At 39.4% G+C, this 24,429-nt stretch overlaps 1 protein-coding gene across 1 annotated transcript in view; it reads right to left on the minus strand.

The window, feature by feature from the left end:
- Positions 1-666: 666 nt before the first annotated feature.
- The window catches only part of TESK2 (testis associated actin remodelling kinase 2), an 81,998-nt gene continuing 58,235 nt past the window's right edge, over positions 667-24,429 (minus strand). The window contains exons 6-11 of the mRNA XM_030455581.1: positions 15,944-16,026; positions 14,303-14,378; positions 12,259-12,342; positions 11,066-11,152; positions 7,310-7,445; positions 667-5,271 (exon numbers count right to left, since the gene is read on the minus strand). Of these exons, the coding sequence (XP_030311441.1) occupies positions 4,259-5,271; positions 7,310-7,445; positions 11,066-11,152; positions 12,259-12,342; positions 14,303-14,378; positions 15,944-16,026 (1,479 nt within the window). The 3' untranslated portion in view covers positions 667-4,258. The remainder of the gene's footprint in view (positions 5,272-7,309; positions 7,446-11,065; positions 11,153-12,258; positions 12,343-14,302; positions 14,379-15,943; positions 16,027-24,429) is intronic.

A 24,429-nucleotide genomic window follows, 5' to 3' on the forward strand; every position in this document is an offset into this window, starting at 1 on the left:
ATTTCTTTTTTAAAAACACTCAAAACCCAGACAAACAAAAAGGGAAACTTACCATGGTTGGTTTAGAACATGCACATGGGAGAAATATCCCACTTCATATTTGTACTTTACCTTGATCTTGCTTACATAACACAAAAGACCTTACAAGAGAGAAGAGAAATCTCCTCCAAATGAGCCCCCTGATTCTTGAGGAGGGCAACTGCATGCAGCACCAAGAAACAGCACAGCTTCAAACTTCTAGTTAAGGAGCAATGCACTGGGACTTAAAGCCAGATGTGTTCCCCCTAAACCACACTGCTTCCTCTTAAACTGAAGCTGTTCTGTAGGGCTGCTAGAGAGCAGCCACAGTGGGCAGCTCCCTGCAGGCTGAGTGCCATCAAAACCCATCTTGTCAGTCACAAGTCACTGCCTACTTTTCAGAGTGCTATGAGGCAGAGCAGAAAGTCCTTGAGTATTTTAAATCCTTGAGGATTGAATCATGTGACACTTCGGTGAGATGCAGAAGAGAAATAATACTGAATAAGGATGACAGTTCTCCTCGTTTATAATTCAGCACTGAGTAATAGTGAATATCTCAAACCAGATACTAATGCCATCCATAGCTTAAATAAGCATGAGCCATCTTTTTAAACCTAGAGTTGTCCTTTTAATCACAAGACTCAGGTCTTGATTTTATTTTTATTTTGAAAGCAAGTTGGGAAAGTTTACAAAACCTGACCAAGAAAAAATTATGAAAATATTTAACTGGATTCATCTTTGGTTACTTCTTATTGCAGTTCCAATAAAACATACACCATTTCTATAGTTCAAAAAAAGTCAGAAGGTCAATCAACATAAAAACAAGACGTGCTTTCTTTACATATTCATAAATACCCACAATATTAGAAAAGTTGTTTTGCAAAGATTTTTTTTTTCTGGCAGTGTTAACTTACTATTATACACAGGCTACAAACTTCTTCCTAAGCCTTTAATTACACGTTGAGCTATTTACAGACTGCAAAATATTAAGACGTAAAACTCCTTCATAAATATGAAAATAGATCATCTTGCAAAGATCTTTATACTTAATCAAATATCGGGCTGCCCCTCCTCCCCAAAAAAAGGTTATTTGTTTTGCATAGAAATGTAGTGACATGCAATATAAACAATAGCATTAAGTGCAAACAGGAATTATTCAAGTGTCTTTAGTTGTACTGGCAAAAAATACCAATGTTCTGTTACACATAGTACATCAATGCTTCTCCCAACACGTATAAGTCTACTATAGCCCCTTTATGCACTGCTTCTGAGGGGCAGCAATTCACATGCATTCTCTTGCATTTTATCAACCTGCAACCACAACAAAAATAGCTTATAACAGACATTTAAATGAATTCAACATAGAAGGATTTAAAGTGAATTAAAAACATCTCTGATCTCTTCAAGGGAACCTAGCAGTGTGTAGAAAGTGTTTTAAAAGAGCAAGAACTGCTCCTATAAGAAAGTCAAAAATCATGATAAAATCCAATCACAATAAAATTTTTGTCACATCACTATAAAACAAGAAGTTTGCTGACCACACATTTGCATTCATGTTCATCAGTAGCTGTCAGAAAATGGCCCCCAGTAGAAAAGCACCCTCAGGTGGGCAGAAAACAGGAGTATATACCAGGTGCAACCTAGATTCAGCTTCACACAACCGGATGTGTAGTGAGTCCCAACTGCATCCAGACCCTTGGAAACACTGGGTTTTAAGCAAGCACGTTAGCTGGTTTAAAATGGCCTTTACTCCAGTTTCATACACACACCCCTTTTCCCAGGCTGATCATGAATCCAGGAAAGGCCTGAGCCACTGTCCCTTAGCATTTCTCATTCTGATGTCTCCACCTCAGTACAGAGCTAGCAAAGTTGATAGATGGGCCCTGTGCATGTCAGATGGTTGTGCTCAGAGTGTATACTTAAAACAAAATTGTAGCCATGCTGCTTTCTAAGAGAGCTATTGAGGGTAGGGAAGCATTAAGAGACAGTGCTGTAAGAAAACAGATGAGGTCACTGTGATGGGTGCCACACAGGTACCCCAAGCCTGACTGCACAGGCTTTGCAATCAGTGTCAGAGAGAGCAGCAGGCTTGTTCATGACAAGCAGGGCTCATGAGAGAAGCCAGTGGTGTGCATGTGCTCTCTGGTGAAGCTGCAGGCAGTTGCTGGATGCTGGGCAGCTTCCTCACAGCCTGGTGATCCAGAAGTAAACTCCTGATTATTGCTTTTTGTCTGAAGTCACACACCTAAATGCATCTTGTGACAACAGATGCTGGTGCTGCTGGTCTTCCTCCCAAAATATTACAATTGTATAAAAGATTAAAAAAAAATTAAAAATGGAAAAAAAAAAAAAAAAAAAGCAAAAAAAAAAAGCAGACACCAGGCAGGCAACTACCTGGCCACTGAGTTCAGCTGTTTGCCTGTCCCCAGAGGAAATCACACACACAGCACTGGCCATACGAGCTCCTCTGCACCCTGCAGCCCCCAGCCCTGCAAACAAGATACTCAAGACAGACTGCTCTACAGACCAGCATCTCTGAGTGGCAGAGAGGTGTGGGCCACAAGGGCTGATCTTGGGCAGGACAGGCATTTTCTCTTTCAAATTGCTAACAGCTGCCTAATCTGTCACGGGCTGTGCTAAGTACCTCAGCAACACTGGTTTCTCAGTTAATTCATCTCAACCATTGCAAAAGGATAACTGCTGCTGAGGTTAGCACGTATTTCACAAGATGAAGTAATAATTATAACTCAGAATAGTGACATACACCTCTGGAAAGAAGCATCTCAGCCAAGAAAGAACTAAGGCTTTCTCCTTTATGCTTTGAGATAGGAAAAGAGTAGGAATAGTCTTGCTTCTGTCAAGGACTAGCTTACATTTTCCATCCTTAAAAGAGAGCAGCAAGAGAGTGTAACAGGCTACCTGGGCGAAATTCTGCTATTCACTGTCTAAAGAAGCCAATGAAGACAATAGCTTCTTTCTGTAAAAGAAAAAAGTGTTAATTTGGGACAAGCTAATTTTCTTCAGTTTGACAATTTAAAGTCTTTCTGTTAGTCTACTGTCTGTCCTCCTCCAAGAAACCTTGAGTGGCTGCAACACTGCTGCAACTTCCCCTGGGCACTCCTGTCCTCTGTCAGACAGCCTGGTTTTAAATAAGCAGCCATGGTTACTGAAGTGATATCAATGAGATAAGATGTCGTACCAGAGAGGGAGGTGAATGTGACCCTTCTAGCTTAGTGGTACTAGTCAGCTGTGATCTAGATACTGTATATAACTAAGTATTCTGCAGAAACAGGTCATGATGTTCATTCAGCCCTTCAGAGATAACAGCCCACACTCCCCAAAAGCACAGTACAATTGGTAATTTCAATGGCAATTTCTATAGAAGCCCAGAAATGACAATGCCTGGAATATGGCTTCCCCTTCTGTGCCCTGGGCAAATCTTCCTCTACATCTGGGTTGAGGAACATGCAGAGCTGTGCAAGGAGGAGAGCAGTGCTTACCACATCCAGCTTTCCTGACTTAATGTATTACACATAATTACCAAATCCCAAGCCAAAATGAAACACAAGGGAACAGATTCTCCTTGTTAAGCACAAAATACTCATCATGTGATTCAGCCTGCAGAGTGCCACCAGCATGAGGGGCTTTGTTTTTTGCTGCTTTTGATAAAAGAGCTTATTTAATGCTGCAACAGCACTCATAGCAGCTTTGGAACCAAAGAGCATTCCTGTATTCTCAACATAGCTCTGAAAAATCTCTGTCCCTTGCTAAAACAGAAGCTCTGACTCACGTACACTGCTGCAGAATGTTAATGTAAAATCTGCAGTGGTTGAGAGCAGCTGATCAGTCAGAGGAAGAGGGAAAACCTACGGGTCACTCTTTCTACCCAACATGGAGCTTAAGGCCTTGAAATGCTCCATGTTAGAATCCAGGTCAAACTGTTTATATGGTGCCTGCTCTGGCTGCTGCCTCTTGGAAGGACTGAGAGGCCCACATGGCCACTCTGGCTGGAGTAGTTCCCCCTCCTAATGCAAATCAGGGAAGGGAATAAGCACAGTTTGAAATAAAGTTAAAATAATCAGTCTCTTCAGACACTGTCTGCAGCTATCTTTTTGACAGCCAGTTTCTAACTATGTGCTGAGTCTCTTTCAAATGTGAAGCTCAGCACTATAGAAAAACAGAGTTTAAGTCATGGGGAACAACTGTTCCCTCAAGGACACATTCAGTTTGAGCCCTCTCTTCATATGTCAGAAGTTGAGTGTGTGCTGCCACTTGCTGAGATGTTGGAGGAGGTCTGAGACAATGGGGTAGGACTGTCCCCATCCTGCTCCCTGAAGGGCCATGCCTCTCTCTTGAGCTCAGTGGAAGGACTAATACTGAACAGAGGCTTTGTAGACTCTAGTAGAGTATTTTTCAGTAGGCCATCTTCCACTTCCATCTCTTCAGAAGGGAGACAACCCACAAACACTTCTGAAGAGCCATGTCCCTCAGAGTTCACTGAATTCTCAGCTGGGAGCTTTTTGTAAGACAGTGGCTCAGGCCTGGCCAGCACTAATGGATGGTTACATGTTGGATTTCCACATGTGTTTTCAACAGGGCAAAACCCATTTTCCTCCTGGGCCACTGGCCCATCTGAACAGTCCATATCCTCTTCTTGTCCTGGTGCAGGAAAAAATCCTGGCCTGTGAGGCTTGGCTTGAAAGGGGGGAATCTCTGACACACCATATTTACTGCTACTCAGGAGTTTTTGCCGAACCTCTGCGCCTAGCTGGGTTGGGTCACACCTGCTGACAGTTGAAGACAGTCCCCCAAACAGGCCATATTCCTTGTGTGGCAGTTCAGGAGAGAGTGGAAGTGATCTGCATCTCCTCCCAGGTAGGAGGGAAAATTCTTGCCAGTCTGTGCTATACGCCTGCCGGAACTGGGGCTGGCTGGCTTTTAGGCCTCCACCTGCCTCTGGAGAATGCAAGTCAAACACGAGGGAGATCACAGACTTGCTTGGCATGTCAAAGAATTTGACCTTCCCACCCTTGAGGTCCTCCCGGGCACTGAAGGGATTAACTTTCCGGCCTAAGCCTTTGTTTGGTGTGTAATAAGGGTCCTGCACATTTATCTTCCTGGAAGGCTTGCGGGAGAAGATATCTGACTGGCTGCGGGACAACCAGATATTCCGACGCGGCCGAGGTGACTTGGGTGGGATCTTATCATCCAGGGAACTCAGACGTTTCACTCCTGGTCCTTTTTCAATTGATCCTGAGCAGAAAAAAAGAAACACTCTTAGCTTAAAGGAGCTATATGCCTGCATGTCTGCTCACTCACAGAGCCTTCATGACAACTGTAAAGAAAAAGCTGTGTTTCTGTTGTTCCAAAGTGTGTTCCGTAAGCACCTTTGCACATTCCGTACAGGTTACAAGGACACCATTCTCTTCTCGGTGTATTACTGGTTTCAAATGTGGACATTTGACAGCCCTGCCCACAGAGCCTTTTCAATGTAAGGCAGTGAAAACTACAATTAAAGTATTCTATCCTCTTTACTTATGCCTCAGGTTATTTAAAAGTCACCTTGAAGACTTGAGGAAATGCAAATTCAGTTACTGCCATCTTACTTCCCTAATAAGATCATGAACCCCAGATTGCTTCTTTATCATTTTATGATTAAATTTGCTGCCCACTTTATGGGGGATGCTAATTTGGTAAGACAATATTTTCTTCAGAAAAAACAAAGGAAACAACTGTGGTTAAATAAGGAAGGAATCAAGTCCTTTCCCTCCTCTATCCAAACCCTGTATTTTAGGGTCTTTCCAAACCTCCTCGTTGCCTGTATACTAACACAGCAGAGATGGCACAGGATGCTCTTGGAGAAGAACAAGTTGCATGTTCTGCTTCCAGCAGAGGTGGCCCAAGAGTTCTCAATGGTAATAACCATAAAAGAGAGCAAGTACAAAACAGTTACCAAAGCATTTGGGATTTTTTCACCATAATAGGTGAAGTCAAAACCAAAGCAAATGCCCTCTTGATACCATGAACATTTTAAATCATTCCATCCCAGCCTTCATCCAGTACCTTATCCAATATAAAAATTATGAGAGAATTTTACTCAAATAAATAGTTGTTGAAAAATTGCACAGTGTGGGTATATTTGCACATACACATATTCATAAACAAAAACTGTATCACAAGAACAGGGCTGGAAAACTCTAGTTGTTTTAGGAAAAGATGGTAACTCCTTGAGTGTATGGAATGTGCATCTGCCACTGGCTCTCAAGTTGGCTCTGAAGAGCTGTGGTAGAATAGTAACAGGTATAAAGAAGTGATATTTCCATTTCCAGAATAAGTACATATGGATTTCCACTTTTCCCTTTAAATATTCCCACAGTTTAGACAGTAGTTACTCCATCTAGGAAAGACTATACAGGAACAGCATGTAGCACTTCTGCAAGATGCACATCTGACATGTACTCCAAAGGGAGAATGCCAGGAAAATGAAAGAAAAAAACCCATAACAACAGTAAACCCACCAACCAAAAAAGAAAAAAAACAAACGAACAAACAAATTTTCCTTTTTAAGTCACACCTCTTTTAGATGCTTTCCAGGTGTGGGAGAACTCCATGTGGTTTGCAATACAGAACTTACTTCAACCTGTAACCACATTACAGATAGATATGTATGTATATATTGTGTATTTATATATACACATGCAATATGAGAAACTATTTTTACTGTACTCTAAGTTTCCAGTGCCCGAAGTCTACCAACATAAGATACCCAATCAGAACATGCCCCAGCCTACAAGCACTGCTTGCAGTTTTCTCCCCACACCAGGTGGCACTATACAGCTTTAGATAAAGCACTACAAGGCCAGCGTTTTCAATTCATCTTTTCCCGTCTGATTTCAGATAATACTCTTACATTTTCTCTGCTCTTCCTCCTAAAGGAATTTAAGAAGCTTTTAAGTGCTACACATAACATACAGCAGAGAAATTATGTATTTGCATTAAGTATGGCAGAGACAAAGCAAAAGTTTATGGATTTTCTTATACTGCTAGCAACTTAGAAAACCATTTCCAAATGAACTCTGGGCAAAATCTTTCAAGGCACTTCAAAAACAGTTAGATGTTCTTTCCCAAAAGCTACTCTGCATTGTAGAGTAGATAGCATTGTTCCAGAATAATTCAGGCTCTCAGTAAAATAATTCTTAATCTGTAAATAATACAATATAAAGCTGAAATCCCAGTCTTTAAAATATTAAGTGTTAGCTTGCAGAAATGTTTGTACAATACAGACACTTACCTTTGGGTTTTCTTTCACTGTTGTCAAGGTTCAAAAACTTCCTTTCCCTCTCTGAGTCTTCACTTCTCAGGCGGTTTAAAATCTCCTCCAGTGTTTTGACAATATCAGCAAATGAAGGACGCAACTTTGGATCCATCTGTGAATGAACACAAATCAAGTAAAACCATGTGGGTTCATCCTCTGTGACATTCTATTTAGGCAGTGGACAGAGAATCAGTCTGAAAGAACTGATAAAGTTCAAGGCTGCTGTAAGAAGTGTGCTGTCATTGCAAAAAACCTAAATAAAGCAGGGGGAAAGTAGTATTCTGTCCCTATATTTATGTCTAGTGTACCTCACATTTATTGATAAAGTTGTAAACATTCTATGAGAGGACACATTTTAAATTGAAGAGGTGGGAAGCTGTTAAATTCAGGGCCTTAAAGAGGGCTTTACTTTAAACAGCTTTCATAGTTCAAGGATTTCTTTCTGGACTCCAGCTATCAGTCAGAGATTATATATCAAGGTTATTTCAAAACATGCCTGAAGCAATAAGAATGAAACAGAGCAATTAGGCTATGTCATTCTTTAAAAGTCTGTAATTATTCTATCATCTCCTTGTGGCTTTAATTAAAAACCACTTAAATGACATTACAGATTTTTAAAGCTTAAAATGTTTTATCTTTCCATCTGTTAATTAGCCTTACTACTCAGTGTATTGGACTGCCTTGTGAGGAAGCAAGATTGATTGTATAGTTTGACACAGTAATGCAACAGAAAAAAAAATGCATCTTTGCCCAAGTAAAATACAGACTCTAGTAGAAACAGATCTCTAAACAAAGTCCAACATTAAAATTGTACTAAAGGGCAAGCAGCTTAAGTGAAGTAGCAATTTAGAAGACATTTCATAATTTTGAACACTGACCCTGTATATATGCTCCAAGTTTAAACTACTGTAGGTAGCAATGTCTAATTCAGCAGATGAAAGTTAACTTCATTATACTATTAAAGATTCTGCTTGACCTGATTCCTGTTTCCAGCCCAGAAGAGGCTTTTTTCAGAGTAGACAAGCCCAGACAGATCTCACCTCTAGTACAAAGGGAACAGTGGTGCTTTGTAAACAAAAATATCCAAAGACCTCCCAAATACTGCCTTGCAGGTCCTGCAAGATGGATCATTCTAAAGAGAACTGGTATGATCAGCTTTGCTAGAACAGCTTCTAGCAATGTAGGGTAAAGGGCTAAAAATTCATATGTATAGTAATAAAAAATGAAATTAAAAAACTAACAGAAAAACAAACAAACAAAAAAACAAAACACAGAAATAAATTACATTTGAAGAGCTACAGAACAGCAAGAACGTTGTTATAATGCAGTAATTGGAATATCCTGGCATATGAAAACATTGTTTTCTGCTTTTCCTATTTCACTGACAGAGTAGAGCAGGGGCAGCACTAAAGCACACACTTCAACAAGTTTACTAATTTGGGAGAGAGAGAGCTGTTGCAAGCTACAGAAATAAGAAATGCTCTTTGGCTATTCTAATTTGTACTAGGGAAGATCCAAGATAAGAGAAAGTGACAGAACAACATTTTCCTCTTTCACCCCTGAGCAGTTCAGATTCTGCGCAAGTGGAATAGAAGGTTCTCCCCCTCTCAAGAGCTGCCCACAGCTCAGCTCATGCTGGTTAAGCTTTTTGTATCATCATACATGACTGTTTGTAAGTACTTGCACAAGTAGGTTTATACCTGTTGGGGAGCTGTTAGTTTTACCCTTCCTTGCATGTACTAATTTAAAAAGAACCCCACACTTCATAACAGTAAATTAAAGAATTTTTAATCCACTCCTCATACATGACAGTTTTTACTGGTGTTCTCAGGTTGTCCTATAACACATTTCCTGGCTGCAGATAACCCCAGGGCTTTGCACATTAGCTCAGCTAATCAGCTGAGCCAGTTTACACTGCTTGTTGACCTATTAAATAATAAAAGAGCTATATAAACAACCATGTCTAAAAGCAAATTATCACACAGATCACCTGTTATTGAAGCACAGCATGCTTTGGAAGATAAGAAACTTGTATCTGTTCACCACGTTTTTCCTTTTACTAGGTAAGTGGTAAGTGAATTACACCATGCCCCACAAGGAAATCAGCATATTAGTAGTCTGATCACAAGACAGTAATTTCCAATTTCAGTTCAGGAAAGGGACATTTATTATACAGGAAACAGCATTTGACAATAATCAGTAGGAGAAAATGCTTCTTCTTTGGACACACCAAATTCTTACATAAGAAAATAAGATCAGCCACTTCCCCTTTCTTCATGAGTAGTTTTGGTTTTACACCAAATTTCACAGGGACTGAAAAAATGCTTCGAATCACAGACCACATCTTTGTATTTAATACAATTTATGGAGTCTACAGGTGGGAGTTGAGATTTCCAAAGTCAGATCCTAGCTCTAGCCAAACCCTTTAGTGTTTATGTAGTCAAAACACTTCATTAACATGAGTCAGATGTACCACTATCCTGGTGAAGCTAGCTCCACTGGTCTAAGGTGAAATCAGAGAAGTGAAGTAGCATGTCCAGAGTCCACAAACATATTTAGAATTATTTTACACTATCTTGTGTTAAGAGCAGCCATCACCCCCACACCTACTCACAGCCTCACCTTTTATACTGCTCTGTTCTTGAGTGAGCGTGTATATTAACACAAAGATAGAACAGAGCAAAAATAAACATGAAGAGCATGAAGAGATGAGACAGCTCCTTTCAGCAGCAATGTTGACATGAAAACAAAGCCTGAAAAATTAGTAACAAGCAGGGATAGAAAGCCTGTTCTGAGACTTTTCTTACAAACACTACCTTGGACATAGTGCTGGTATTGGCTCCAGCATAGCTTCATTGTAGAGTTCAGGCAAAGCTTTATGCAATAAAATTTTTAGAAGTTGCCTCAACTTAAGTTGTGCAAATTGGACACTTGCTACTTCAGCTGATTTTCATGGAATCTCCAGTTCTTATAATATATATAAACCAGTTTACTGTACAAAGGTATCAGCAATCTCTGTTATGGGATAACCTACAAAAGAGATCTACTCTCTTGAAATTTTCACATGGGAGAACCATGAAGGTATATCCAGCACTAACTATCACAATTTAACAACTGGCAGAAAATTGACTCCATTATTCCAAAGCCTGACTGCCACAGCATTACTGATATTAAATCATTCAAGTCCAAGTTTATTTTTTTGAACACAGCCTAGGGATGTGAAGATTTACTCTGCTTTCCAAAAGGTAGTACAGGAACATTTTAGTATAGAAAATTAAGTGTCTAAAGTATACCTTCTAAAGTATAGAAACATTAAAGTACTTTAGTGCCTGCTCTTGATTTGTTTGTCCCTTCTGTTTGTGAGAACAACTAAGAATTCTTTCTTTACAGCTCAGTAAAGTGAACTGGATTTTGTTGGTCTAAGGGCCAGTCAGTGTCAATAACATGCAAGTGGTTATGATCAGCCTGAGCAGCCTGTAAGAAGCTGTTCAGTGTGCCAGACCTGTTTTTTCAGCATGACAGAACACAGAATTAGAAGAACACAAGATATACCTTTTTTGCAAGGGGAAGGGAATAGTTATAAGAACTACAAGGGACTTCCTGGGTTATCAGAATGTATGCTGCTTTTAAAGGGAGGCTCTGCAAGTCACTTCTGTAAAAGTTTTAAGCTGTATCTTTAAAAGCCAGAGAGAACTCAAGTTTAGGCCTCTCCCCTTCAAGTAAGTTACTCACATTACAGCAGTTGAAGGCCAGCTGGAGGAAGCCAGGGGGACAGTCTCCCACCATGTGCTGGAAGGCATCATAATCTAATCCAAAATTCTGCACAAACAGAAACACAGCACAGAGATACCAGTGAGGTCTGCTATCTGACCCAAAGCATCTTCTTTTCAGGAGGTTCCCACATGGAGTTATCAGGAATAACCATGAACACCATCTCTCAACAGCCTCATCAAGAGCTTTTTTTAGAAAACATCATGCACACTCTGAAATGCATCATTTCCAGCGGGGATTACTTGATACAAGGTACCTGTTAATGGAATGAGTTGACTTAAAAGCCCATCCTTCTTACTGGACTCAACAGTAGCCCATTGCACTTGAAATGTTACATGTGTCAATCTGGAAGCAATATCCTACACTATGGTATTTCACCATAGTGACTTTTACAGTGAAAATTATAAAGCTGCTATAAACCCAGAAGTTTTGCTATGATGAAAATTTACCAATTAAAATGGTTATTTTTTCAATGGATTGTAGAGGGGTAATACGAAATATTCAGTTCCTTAAATGCACTTTTATAAAATCTAGAGAGCAGAGAAACAAAATGATCTCTTATTTACTGCAGTTAAGGAACCAACTAAATTTTGCATTTTCACAACTGGAGGCAGATAGACAATTTGGAACATACCCCATAGAGGGCCAAAAGCTGCCCTGCAGCCAAGATTCAACCTAAAGGCAAACGGAGAAGGTATCTCGTTTGATTAGGTGATTCCAGCGTTGATTCACAGTGCTTTAGCACAGCCTGTGGAAAACTAAGGGTGAGCTTATTCTAGCTGCTGGTAACAGCTCCTGCCCCTTTCACAAGGAGGGGCTGCTTAGCAGACACAATGCACCAAAAGTGTTTTGTTCTGAGTCTGGCGAGAAGTCTACATGAGCTGTCCCTCTACAAAGGAAGGTCACTACAATGCTCTCAACTTTGTCAGGGACAGAAAGGATCTCCCATGAGGACTGCAGCTGGACCAAGTCTCTGTTAAACTGCCTTTGGAGCTTCTTACAATAACAGCACAGAAGAATAAAAACCTTTTACAGGCTATTTTTAATGTAATACCTATTCATCATATCTCTGGCAGCAGTGACAAAGTTCTAAAGGCCAGCCATTATCATGGCATACTTAACCACCTCCCAATGTTATAAACATAACCACTTACCTCTGTGCGAGGGAGATAGTCTGGATCTGCCTGTATTCTTGCTATAATCTCACACAGAATTATACCATAGGAGAACACATCCGCCTGAGAGAGAAAAAAAATAGCCACATGGTTCTGCAACTCAAGTGTTCTTATCTGTCACTGAGTTTCTCCTTACCCCAAATGGTTATCATGAAACAACTAAACCAACACCACAGCTTTACAACACCAAGAAACTGCCTAATGGGACTCTAGCCTGGAGAAGAGAAGGCTGAGGAAAGACCTTGTTAATGCCTGCAAGTATCTAAAGGGTGGGTGCAAGGAAGATGGAGCGAGGCTCTTCCCAGTAGTCCCCAGTGACAGGATGAGGGGCAATGGGCACAAGCTGGAACATAGAAGTTCCACTTAACTATGAGAAAAAAAACTTCTTTATTATGAGGGTGACAAAGCACTGAATAGGTTGCCCAACGTGGCTGTGGTGTACCCTTCTCTGGAGATATTCAAAATCTTCCTTGATGCAGTCCTGTGTTATGTGCTCTAGGGGATACTGTTTTAGTGGAAGAGTTGGACCAGATGATCTCTAGAGGTCCTTTCCAACTCTGACAGTTCTGTGACTCTGTTTTCCATGTGAAGAAACATGTGCTCACAGTAAAGTATCTTGGTTGCACAAACAGCAATAATAGCTTTAAGAAAAAAAAACAGCAAACCATTCTTAATTCAGCAGTGTAAAAAAAAAAATTAGAAAAAAAGCCCTTCTGTGAATGGAGAATGATGTCTTACATATGGGAGTAATTAAAAACACAGCCAAAACATGACAAGCTTATATAGCATTGTGGTTAGGAAAACAGGTTTAGTATACACATGATCACAGCTTATCCAAAACTTTAATGCTGGTTTTAAGAAAAATTACATTTTCCTCTTCCCACAGTTCTGTGCTCCTGAAGAAAACAGTGTCTTTCTCAAAGCTTGAGTTACCTAGTAAGACTGTGTACCAGCATTAATACCCATTGAAATTTCCATGACACTTAACAGTCACTTAGCACACTACTCCTGGAGATACATAATTCCTCAGATTTCCACCCACCTGAATTCATCACATAATAAAATTTAAGAGAACATGAAATACAAGTCTACAGAACAAATGCTGGCATCCTCCATCCCTTAACACATCAGGCAGGCTTGTATGTCACCTTTCATGCTGATGAGGTAGGAGACTTGCTTTCTCTTTACTCTTCCATGCCCTAGTGAACAATGTAGCACTATAGATTTGGATACTTTGCTATTACTTTAGGTCAATTGGAACTCTTTAAAAAGGTTTGAAATAGTAATTATTACAGTCATTAGTGAGGCAGCTACTGCTTTCCTGCAAGTTAAAAATACCAGCAATTAAACAGATTGACTACTAGCTATAAAAAAAGGTACAGGATGTGGGCTGTTATCACAGATAAGCTGCACTTATAGGGCTGAAACAGACTAGGAGAGAAAATTAGGGGTAAAGAAGAGCTTGATTGAGAATACTGTCTCTAAAATCCACTGTGATCTGATCCTCCTCTGAAAGAAACATTTTCCAATGCCACAAATAGGAAAACTTAAAAATACCTCTGGAGAATGTTTTTACCCATGCATCTTACCTTGAGAAATGGTGATTTATTGATTGATTTTTAATTTTTAAAATTTTATGAGTTTACATATAGACTTCTTACTTCTACTAAGATTTCAATGATCAAGAAAGATACCTCACTACAGTTCTCATGACACTTGGTTAAATTAATTTGTATTAGGTCAGCAAGCCATTACAGTATTCTGCAGGTGGGGTGTTTCAGAATGTAAAAAGCATAACAGTGAATTATGGTAAAGGTAATTCTATTTCTGTATAGGAATCCACACCATGACTTAAAATATTAGTTGTTCAACTCATACTCTCATTTAGTCTGAATGAGCTACCAAGTACAGAAATGTCACAAGTGAAAATGATTATTTTAATATTATGGACATTCTAAACCTTGTATACAGCTATTGAAGAGAAACACCTGGCAGCTGAAATCCATTTATATTATGTACCCACCTTTTCATTGTAAGGTTCATCTCTGAGAACTTCTGGTGCCATCCAGAAGGGTGAACCCACTACTGGTAACTTCTCACTAAACAGATACGGAACAGATGGGGGAAAGGGAAAGAAGGAGAGAGAGAAGAACCATTCATTAAATGCTCAGGCATAGCTACTACCTTTCATAACCTGAAGTATCTACAGAAGCTTTCACCTGAGGGAAGACAATACAAGTGGGTTCCATAACATACTGTATTTCACACTGGTTTCTTACTGGAGTCACTGGAATATTCAATAGCAGGAGAAGATGATGGACAAAATATAGTTTCAATCAATTCCAGGTATTTTATTTCCAGTTTCTAAGTGCCTGGCCACTTCTAAAACAAATTATTATTATTATAAGGTCACAAGTGTCCAATAGTTTCAGTTTCCAAGCTCTTAGCAGAGTGAGCTCTTTCACCTATACATAGGTTTGTGGACACCAGTTTCAGGCTAGATGTCAAGTCCTCCACTCATGTAGGAAGACATGCAGGTATCCTTCCCTACATGTATAGTTTTCAGGGCATCTCACAACTATGTATTAAGAGACCATCTTAAGACATCTGTGGTGGCTTCCTGATTTTGTGACTGGTTCATATGAAGACAGCTGAAGCTTCCAGCACCTTAGAAGGTGGAGATTCTACCTTTGAATGCACAAGATACACACTGGCTGCACTTACTAGTATCTTGGAAATTAAAATGTTCACTTTGTTAAGCTTTTAGATCAGTATTTCATCAACGTTAATGCAGCCTTCAGACCTCATGAGATAGTTTTAGGATATTTACAGTTTAAGAAGAGTACACATCCAAGATCAACTTTTATCATTTTCTTTGTAGTCAAAAGAGCTGAATGTCTTTTAGTTATTTTACACAGAAGCACACAGTGGAGAAAATCTGACAGCACATTCAGAATACTCGGAAATACACAAGTCAATATACAGAGAGAACAATGAAAACATTGTCCTTGAGCTCCCTAATGGAGGAATGACAAAAGGACTATTTCCAATTGTGACAATAGCATGTGACAGTCACCTGTGCATTCTTCAAATGAGTACAGATTATAATTTCACTCTAGGGAGAGCAACTCAAAATGGTGAGCTACTGTTAGGCAGTACTTTTAGTATGTCTTTGTTATAAACCTGGATCTTAACTAACCCAGAGTTTCAAGAGGATAATACTGGAATGCCACTAAATATTGTTTATGGAAATGGAAAGAAGATAAAATCGTGTGGAATCAACAGAGGACATTCATTATAGAATCATCCTAATCCAGAATGCTAGACAGTATTTTTGTGTTTTTTTTGTTGTAGGTTTTGTTGGTTTTTTTCGTAAATCAAAAATCCCAAGTACTCACTTAAAAGATCTGTTGAAAAGCTTGAGTAAATCATCTACTCACTGAAGCATTTTTGAAGAATATATGTCACCACTACATCTATCAAAATGGACAGCAATTAAGGCTGGGAATTTTGGTCATTCATCCTACAATTCTGGGCTGAAGACTGATGATATTTTTTTCAAATTTTGTATCAGAATGCAATAATGGCCTCAGTGATCCACCTTAAGAGAACCTCTGACCTGTAACTGCACTGCAACTCACTGTATTTTGATGACTTCACATACCTGTGATCAGGAATTTTCTCTGCTAAACCAAAGTCTCCCACTATTGCTGAGTATCCATTCTCGTCATGTTTTATTAAGCAGTTCTAGAACAAAACAAAAGAAACAAACAGAAGAGTTATTGTGTAAGCATGAAACCCATATACCATTTGTTTTATTTATTTTTGATCTGGAACTAGACTACAAGGTATTGTTTAGAAGACACTGGTGTATGAGAAGCTTTTGTCTGAAAGCAACCATCCTTTTCCCCTACCCTTCCCCCTGCACAATCACGTCTGTCAAACTTAAGATGCTACATACAGCCTTACACTTAGTTAATAATTCACTTAAGAACTTGCTGACAAAGCAGGCAGCCACAGACAGCACATACCCAGCTAGGTTCCAGCAAGAATTAAGATGATTTAGCTCCCTTACTGCTCAAGTATGTGATACATGCTGTTCACTCTGACACTTTGAATTTTTTCTTTACATTGCATGTACCTGACCAGAATGCAAGATCAGATTCTACATGCTTTTGTAGATTTTGCTACATTGATTACCAAAAAGAAACTCATTGCTTTGCAGTAGATTAGCATCAGAAAATGCAAAATGTGACAAAGTTACATGTGCTTTAAAGTCTCAAATAGAATTATTTATTCTACAGCACATCATAAAACATGATTTAAGGGAAAAGTCTAATATGGAAAAGCTGTCCATCTTTTCAGTTTATATGTGCCCTCCAGTGTCAAGAGGGAGGGCATTTTAAGGACACACAGATAATTCTGGACTGGCAGCATCACATCACACACAGGGTATTATTGATTTATTTTTCTTATTTATTTACAGCTCTGAGAAATATGCGTTGACTATTCCACTACCACATCTTTTCCCTTCTCACTGAATGAATCAATTACTGACCTCCTTAAGTTTTTTGCTGCCCTGTAATAGGTGAAGCACGACAGAAAATTCATTCCCTTACCACATGCCTTGCATCCTTCTGCAGGCAGCACAATAGCAGTGACAGGCAGCAAAACCACTGCTGAGTCCTGTGGAGTGGTACCCTGCATTAATTAGCTAATCAGCAGGAAACACTTTTAAGGTTTATTGTGCTTGGATGTGCAAAACCCCCTCGCTTACCCCAGGGTATTAGCTTGTCTGTATAATGCAGCTACCAAGAAAAGTGATTCCCTTGTCTAAAAGATCAAGTTCAGGTCATCACTGTTTACATTATTCAGGGGATGATTGTGGCTCAGGCCACAAAGTGAGTTTTCTTCCTGCCAATTAAAAAGATAAGCAAGCCAGTCCTGCCATCATCTAACAGAAATGCATGCCAGCCTCTTGACACACATGCTGGGCTCCTGGGATGCAAAGTTCTATTTGTTTAGCTTGACTCAAATATAAGTAGTACAGTTAGTTTGGGGATTCATAAACATATACCAAGTTAAATCAGCCATGCTTGCCCAAAGAGCAAGAAGGCTTCTCAGTTACAGGCTTTGTTATCTTTTATCAAAGAGCACATTCATTCAGTTTGCCTCTGTTTAAACACTTGGTCACTGCAAGTGGACTTAAAACTGAGAAGGATAAAAAATTTTTAAAACATCTTACTCAAATGATTCAGACAAGTAGACTTTTATTTGTGTACCACACAGAAACAAGTCCATGAGGACACCAAAGATTTTATTGTGTAGAAGAATGCTTGTACTATTTTATGCAGCAAAATATCAGGCTATTTTCTGCCATAGATTTCTCAGCAACTTAAGATGATTCATAATTTGATATTTTTTAAAGACTTCTATATTCAGAAAAGAACTAGTTTAAAAATCTATATTTCCTTCTTGCATTACCTTTGACAATTTACATTTTGTACACTTTGAGTAACAGTAGTTACTTTACCTTCTGAATTTTATGGATTTGGGTTATTCTCCAATAACCCCTGGTCTCTGAAATTTCAAGGGAACATTTAAACTGAGACTTAGAACTATTTCAAGATAACAAAAATCTGTAGAAACATTTCCACTAACCTTAAGATCTGCAATAATTTACAGGGCTGCTTTGATAGCAAAAGGAAGCTTAAATGAATCATTGCCCTGACAGCAAACTTTCCTTCAGTTTCTTACTAGTATACAATCACATCCCGTTAAACAGCAATACATCACCAACTGAAGATGAACAATCTTAACCCCCCATACCAAGCCACAGGCAGTCTCAGGTACAGCACTGAGCTATTACACATGATTATTCCTGGATAAATCATAAACTAACCCAATAGTGCATCCAATCTAGCCAAGCAATGCTACCTGACAGTTCTGAGCTTTCCAGATGAGCAGCAGCTGCCTGCAGCAATGCTAGGCCCCTGTTCAGTGCAGGTCTTTTAAGAAACCAAACAGAGTGGACATCCCACCACTGTGGGGACCAGAGGTCTTGCAGGAGAAACCAGTACAGCATGACAAGGCAATGGGGAAAAGCTTAGGGCTACATTTCTGCTATAAAGTACTGATTAAATGTTCTGCTGTGGTGGGCTACACATGTTAAATGATATAAAGAAGGAAGCTGAACTATTGTCTCTCATTAGTGGAAGCTTGTCTTTTGTCTGCAAACGAAGAAGTGCTGAGTGTGAATTTAAATTCATTAGGATACGTATTTCAATACAAGAGTGACTTTTGTATTCACACTGAAATCAGCCATGGGCAGGTGACATGCACCAGACAAAAAAAATGCCAGTGTGACTACAAATGCTCACTGTAGTGAAACTAAATTGATTTAATTCAACTGGTGCAAATTTTTATGTAGCTAAGCACCAGTTATCATGGAATCCAGAAAGTATGGAGCCTATTCCTATCAAAATCAGTAGTAAAACCCTAACTAAAGTGGTCAGATGTCACCTTTCAAGACTGTACTGCTCATTCAGGACAAAGCCCTGCAGACAGCAATGCTTCATTCTGTACTGAGATTTTCGAAGTGTTCAAGGCCAACCCTCAGCACCACCAGACTCCTCCACCCTTCCCATCCCAGTAAAGCTATTACACAGCACTACACCAAATCCACAGGACAGATAGTTACCAGATTCAAGAGGCAATTCTTAAAAAGGTGACTTAACACAGCTCACAGCAACTGGTAGCTCAGATGCACTCAGTAAAAGTATTTCTAAGCATTTACATTCTACTGCCAAGACAAATTAGGATCAAAAAAGGGACGAAGCTTAGAGACTAAATGTTGGAAAGAGCTTTGAAATTTAACCTAGAGGTAGTATCTTAATAGGAAAAGTACAGACATACTGCACTGTTTCTACTGACAAAGTGATACTTCTCAGATCCTACAGAAAAGAAAATCTGTGTACCAATTTGGTATGAAGATGTTTCGTTAATGGATTTTGGCAGAGACACAAGTGTTCAAACACCTCTCTATTGCAAAGAGCCTCTCAAGAACTGCCAATGAGGTGAAATGCCAAGCAGCTTCACAACAATGACTGTAAGAAAATGCTTTTGACTTACTATTGCACTATTTGTACAGGCTGCTAGGCAGTAAAACATGATGACCTTTCCAAGCTTTCTCTTTGGAACTCTACAGACAGGGATATTCTTTTCTTTGGCAGCTCACACAGTCAAAGAGGGCAGTATTTATCTTCTTGGGTTCGAGGTTTTTTTCCTGAAATGAGGATCCCATCAGTCTTCCCCAAGGCAGTCTCCTAATAGAAGCAAGAAGCTGTGTACCTGAGCCCTAAAGAGTTAACAGAGCTGTTTATGCAGAGACAGATGTGAAAGAACATAAAGCCCCCTTTGTGTGTTACAGGAGCTTAACATCTGCTTTGCACAGCATAATCCTACTAAGACAAATGCAGTATTCTGTTCTCCCTTTTACATAAACAAAAATGAAAATAGACTCAAGTTTCAGAGTTTAAAATAAGTTGCTTAGGTGAAGAAACCCCATAATTTTATTTTACAATATGACATACAAGCTAAACTTGTCAGAGCTTTTATTGCAGTCCAGAAAGTACAGGAATGGTACTTCAGTGTCATTTGCAACCCTCTGGTGACCATTACTGAATTAAAATACTTAAAATGCAATTGAGATCTATCATCTGTTTTTAAAGTGCTATCCCCCTAGGAGGAACACCACTGACAATTAAATGTACAACAGGAAGTTCACAATACTAGATACACTTTTTGCAATAAAACCATTATGTCTAAGGAACAATCTCCATTCGGGTCCCAAAGTACCAGTAAAAGTTTAGTACCATGACTAAAATCAGAAACAATTATCTGTAATAGCTAATTTTTGTGGTGCAAGCCCTCCCCTGCAGTGCAAAATCTTCAGGCAAGAGCTTAGTTGAGCACAAAGGGGACCTTACAACCACAGAGCAGCTATGAGCCTCAGCAGACAAAGGTTCTGTTCATTGCTTGGGTTTTGTTCTATACTGTGTTAAACAAGCAAACAGCACACAAGGTAAAAGTCAGGGTATGACACTTTCAAGCCTAAAGGCAGTGAATTTATGTTACATCAGATAACCCACGGTAATTGCCTACATCCATGATTCTGATCTGTAGTAATTGGTACTACTACTGTTCCAATGAAGGAAGGGTGAGCTACCACACATTTACTGTTAAGTGAAAACACATGCTGTGATACACACACATAAGTTATGTGTGTGTGTACATACATGTGTGTGTATATATTAGGCCTAAACATTAAAATTTCTTCATAGATTTTATCATTAATGGTGCTCACAATGTTCCCCCAAAACTGTTCACAACCTACTGCTGTTTATAAGATGACATTTTGTACATAATTCTGCAAAACCAAAAGGCGGGGGTTTGGGTGTTTTTAATTAAGACTTTCGGTAGTGGATTTTTGGGGAGGGGAGTATTCAGCTAAGGTAGCTCAGCTTGCTCAAAAGTATTATGGTATCAAATCCAGGTTTGGCATTTCTCAACTTGAAACATTGATGAGACCTTTTCCCATCCCTGAAAAAAGCAGGCAGGGACAGGTCATCTTCTGAGTGAGGAATTTGAAAGTGTGAATAAGGTGACAAGACAGAGCAGGATTCCAAGCTAGGGGATGGCAGAGACCAAGACCAAGGAGGAAAGGCCTGCCTGGAGGCTGGCACTGTATACTAGCAGGAAGGATTGGGTAGTCACAGAGTAGGTATGATTGGTCTTGGAAAAATGGGCAAACTCCTAGATTTTCACTTCACACTGCCAAGGAGTCTCCTGTTCCTCTATCCCTGCTCTGTAGAGAAAACAGGCAATGTGTATTAGTAGTTCTAATTAACAGTAGCAATAAATACTAATAAAGAATAGTTCATGTATTACTAAAACTACAGACACCTCTGCCATGAATCTCAAGCTTCTAGCACTACAAATGAAGTGTATAATACCATCAGGTTTTTCCATTTTTTTTTAATTGGTATGAAGTTGCACAAAACATACACTACATCAAAAAATTAATATTGCACAGAGGGTGGGATGTAAAACTTCCTGTGAGAATGTTCATTATTCCTTTTATGCACACACATCAAGGTAAAGTCTTTAATTACCTGATCACCCAGTTTTCCACCTGGCACCCATGTGTTTCAGTATATGCAAAGGATTCACACTGATAGTGAATAGGGGCCCTACATAAAACACTATATTAAGGATTCTGGCCACTCTTGACAAAGCAGCAGTGGGGTGTAAGAAGACTGGGAGGAGACGAAGAAAGGCTGGGCTGAAAATGAAAGTGGTTAAGACTATTGCAGTGTTGCCCCAGGATCTGGATTATGGCCTTCCTCAGCATCACAGGAAGATTCTGTGACAAGGAAGTCATTTTAAAAAATATCTTTCTGAGATTGTTATTTTGCACTTTCTTTGCCTTCAGTGGTCAAACCTGACTAAGTGTTGTAATGCTCCCTAATGCCCCTGAGGTCAGTGAGGATATTGCCTTGCACTTACGTGTGTGTAAAATCCCAAATACTCCGAAGTCTTAAAACACATACCAAATATTCACCAATACTCTTGCTTTTAATCTATTGTGATAAGGCTGAGTTTATTAATCTCTCTCATCTCAGAGATACTCTTAAGAATAAATTCACTGATATCTGGACAGTCATCAGTGTCAGCTGCCAAGAAAATAACCAGTGCTTCCAGAGCAGAGTTTGAATGCAATGTGAATGACGGTAAACAAGGTGTTGAAGGAACTCTCTGTTTAAAAGCAAGATACTTGTTTCAAAGGGTGAAACACAAAAGGATTTTGCTATATGCTTTTTGCAGGCTGAACACTTCTTTCCTGTGCCTTCCCAAACACTGTTATTTTAGTTATAGTTACCAAAGACAGAATGTTACAAAAACAAGTCAGATTAAGAAAAACTTCATCACAATCCACTGGCTCTTACTGAAACACTTCCAGTGTTTCATATTATGATTTCTGTTTTAATGACTGCAGCTTCTATGACTAAGTCTAACAGAGTTAAAATTCATAACCAGACCTACTTCAGAATCACTGAAAGATGGAGAAAATCCTCATTATTCTAGGATGCAAATTCTCCTTGCATACATTGCAACAAGCCCCAAATGAAAACAAGATTTACAGGGCTTGCAGTAATATGGATAGAAGACTGGGAATGATCCAATAAGGCTGGTTGTCATAACTCATCTACAGCTTAATCTGTGCATAAATCTCTTTTGATAAATCAAAAGAGATGACCTCACATTTATTGGCTTACAAAATATACAAGCTACTCTGCCCATACAACTACTACCTGCAGGCTGGAAACAGCCAACGTGACCACTCTTACCTTCTGATAAATTCAAGTTAGATCTGCCCTGTTGCTGTTGATCAGGGCAGCTCAGCCTGACCAGCCCAAAGACAGAGCTGCTCACAACATGGTTAAGTCCCACCAGCCTGGGCAGCACACCCTCTTCCAACAAGCACTACCTCTCTCTTTGACAGAAGGGCAGCAGGAAGGACACCAGTGGAATGTCAGGCCTGACATCCCCTGTGGGCTGTCACATTGACTATAATGACCTACATCTACTCTTTACCATTCTTCCCTCTGGCTTTCTGCACTATCAGAGCATTCTACTACTCTCCACATGGTGCGGGTTAGGGACAGAGATAACCCTGCTGTATTCTAATTGGTAAAACCACTTATTTTTCAGTCTTGGATTGCCAAGGGTCAGGAATTTTTCCTTCTTTAAGTTTTTATGCATCCAGTACATAGACACATATAATGCCAGAGTACCGGCATCTTGCCAGAGGAAGACAACTCTGCTGTCAGAACTGACAGAATAAACTTTGTGGATTTATGTATAGGAAAAAAACCTCCCTCACTGCCCCAGCAAACTCAGTGTCTGTTATGATATTGCAGATGTCTAAATCCCTGTCTTTGTCTTAAATTTGATTAATAAAGCTATCACATCAGTTACTGAAGTTTACCAAAGAAAGAAGGACAATACAGAACAGCACTGAATCTTTCCTTACCAAGTTCAAATCACAAGTTTTTACCTGAGGAAAGAGTCCATCCCACCTTTCTTCAGCTTGCTCACAAATTGACTACTCACTTATAAGAACAAAGATGACTCATCCCACCACTGGTATAAACCTGGCAAAATACAAGGCTCCTCCTCCAGCCACAGCCAAGCCACACTCTGAGAGTCAAAAATTTTGGTGACTGATTTTTGCTATGGTCATTACCTTTTTGGTCTTTGGCTTTGAACAAAGTGACTTCTTCAAAATTTCAACAGCCAGCAGGGCAAAGATTTGCCCAACAGAAGAGTCATTTGTCCAACAGATTTAATTTTAAAGTATATTTCATCAATACAATAATATACTAATAAAATTCACAAGTACTTGGGTGTTTAAGGCCAGGTGTTTCATCTGCTTCCCTTCCCAAACAGACAAAACATCACACGAAAAAATTTTAAAAAAACCAAACAAAAACCAAAAAAAGCCCACCACCAAACATAAACAAAATACAAAAATAGGAAAATAAAGAATTCAGATAATGACTTAAACTTTTATATGGGCAGCTTCCAACATGACCCACAAAGATACTATACCTCCAGTGCTACAAACTATCCCAATCTAGCAACTGTTAACTTCTTAGGGTTTGGATTAGTGTTGAGGTTTTTTGTTGGGATTGTGTCTTTGGGGGGTTTTTTGTTTTGTTTTTTTATAAATAACCCTTACTACTACATCCTGTGCCCACTGATGAGTTTGCTACTGCAGTGAAATCATGGACTCCTCCCAGTGGGTGTGTTTGCTAAACAATTGGCATTCAGCAATAGATAACATTGAAGCATTGGTAGGGCAGCTCCAGAGAATGACACACAATTATGGAAAGCTTTAAACAAAGGCATTCACAGAGGTCTCAGGAAACAGATTTTCATATGACCAGCCATCACAGTACATGTTTATGATAAATGCCACAGGCACAGAGTTCTTAGTTGCTTTGGCTCTTGGCAGTAACTCCCTCATTCTTAAGTGTATTAAAATACATCCTGAACTGAAAAAAAAAAATTAAAAAAATAAAGGGG

Source organism: Calypte anna, chromosome 8 (genome assembly GCF_003957555.1).
Source record: "Calypte anna isolate BGI_N300 chromosome 8, bCalAnn1_v1.p, whole genome shotgun sequence".
In the NCBI taxonomy this organism is placed as follows: domain Eukaryota; kingdom Metazoa; phylum Chordata; class Aves; order Apodiformes; family Trochilidae; genus Calypte; species Calypte anna.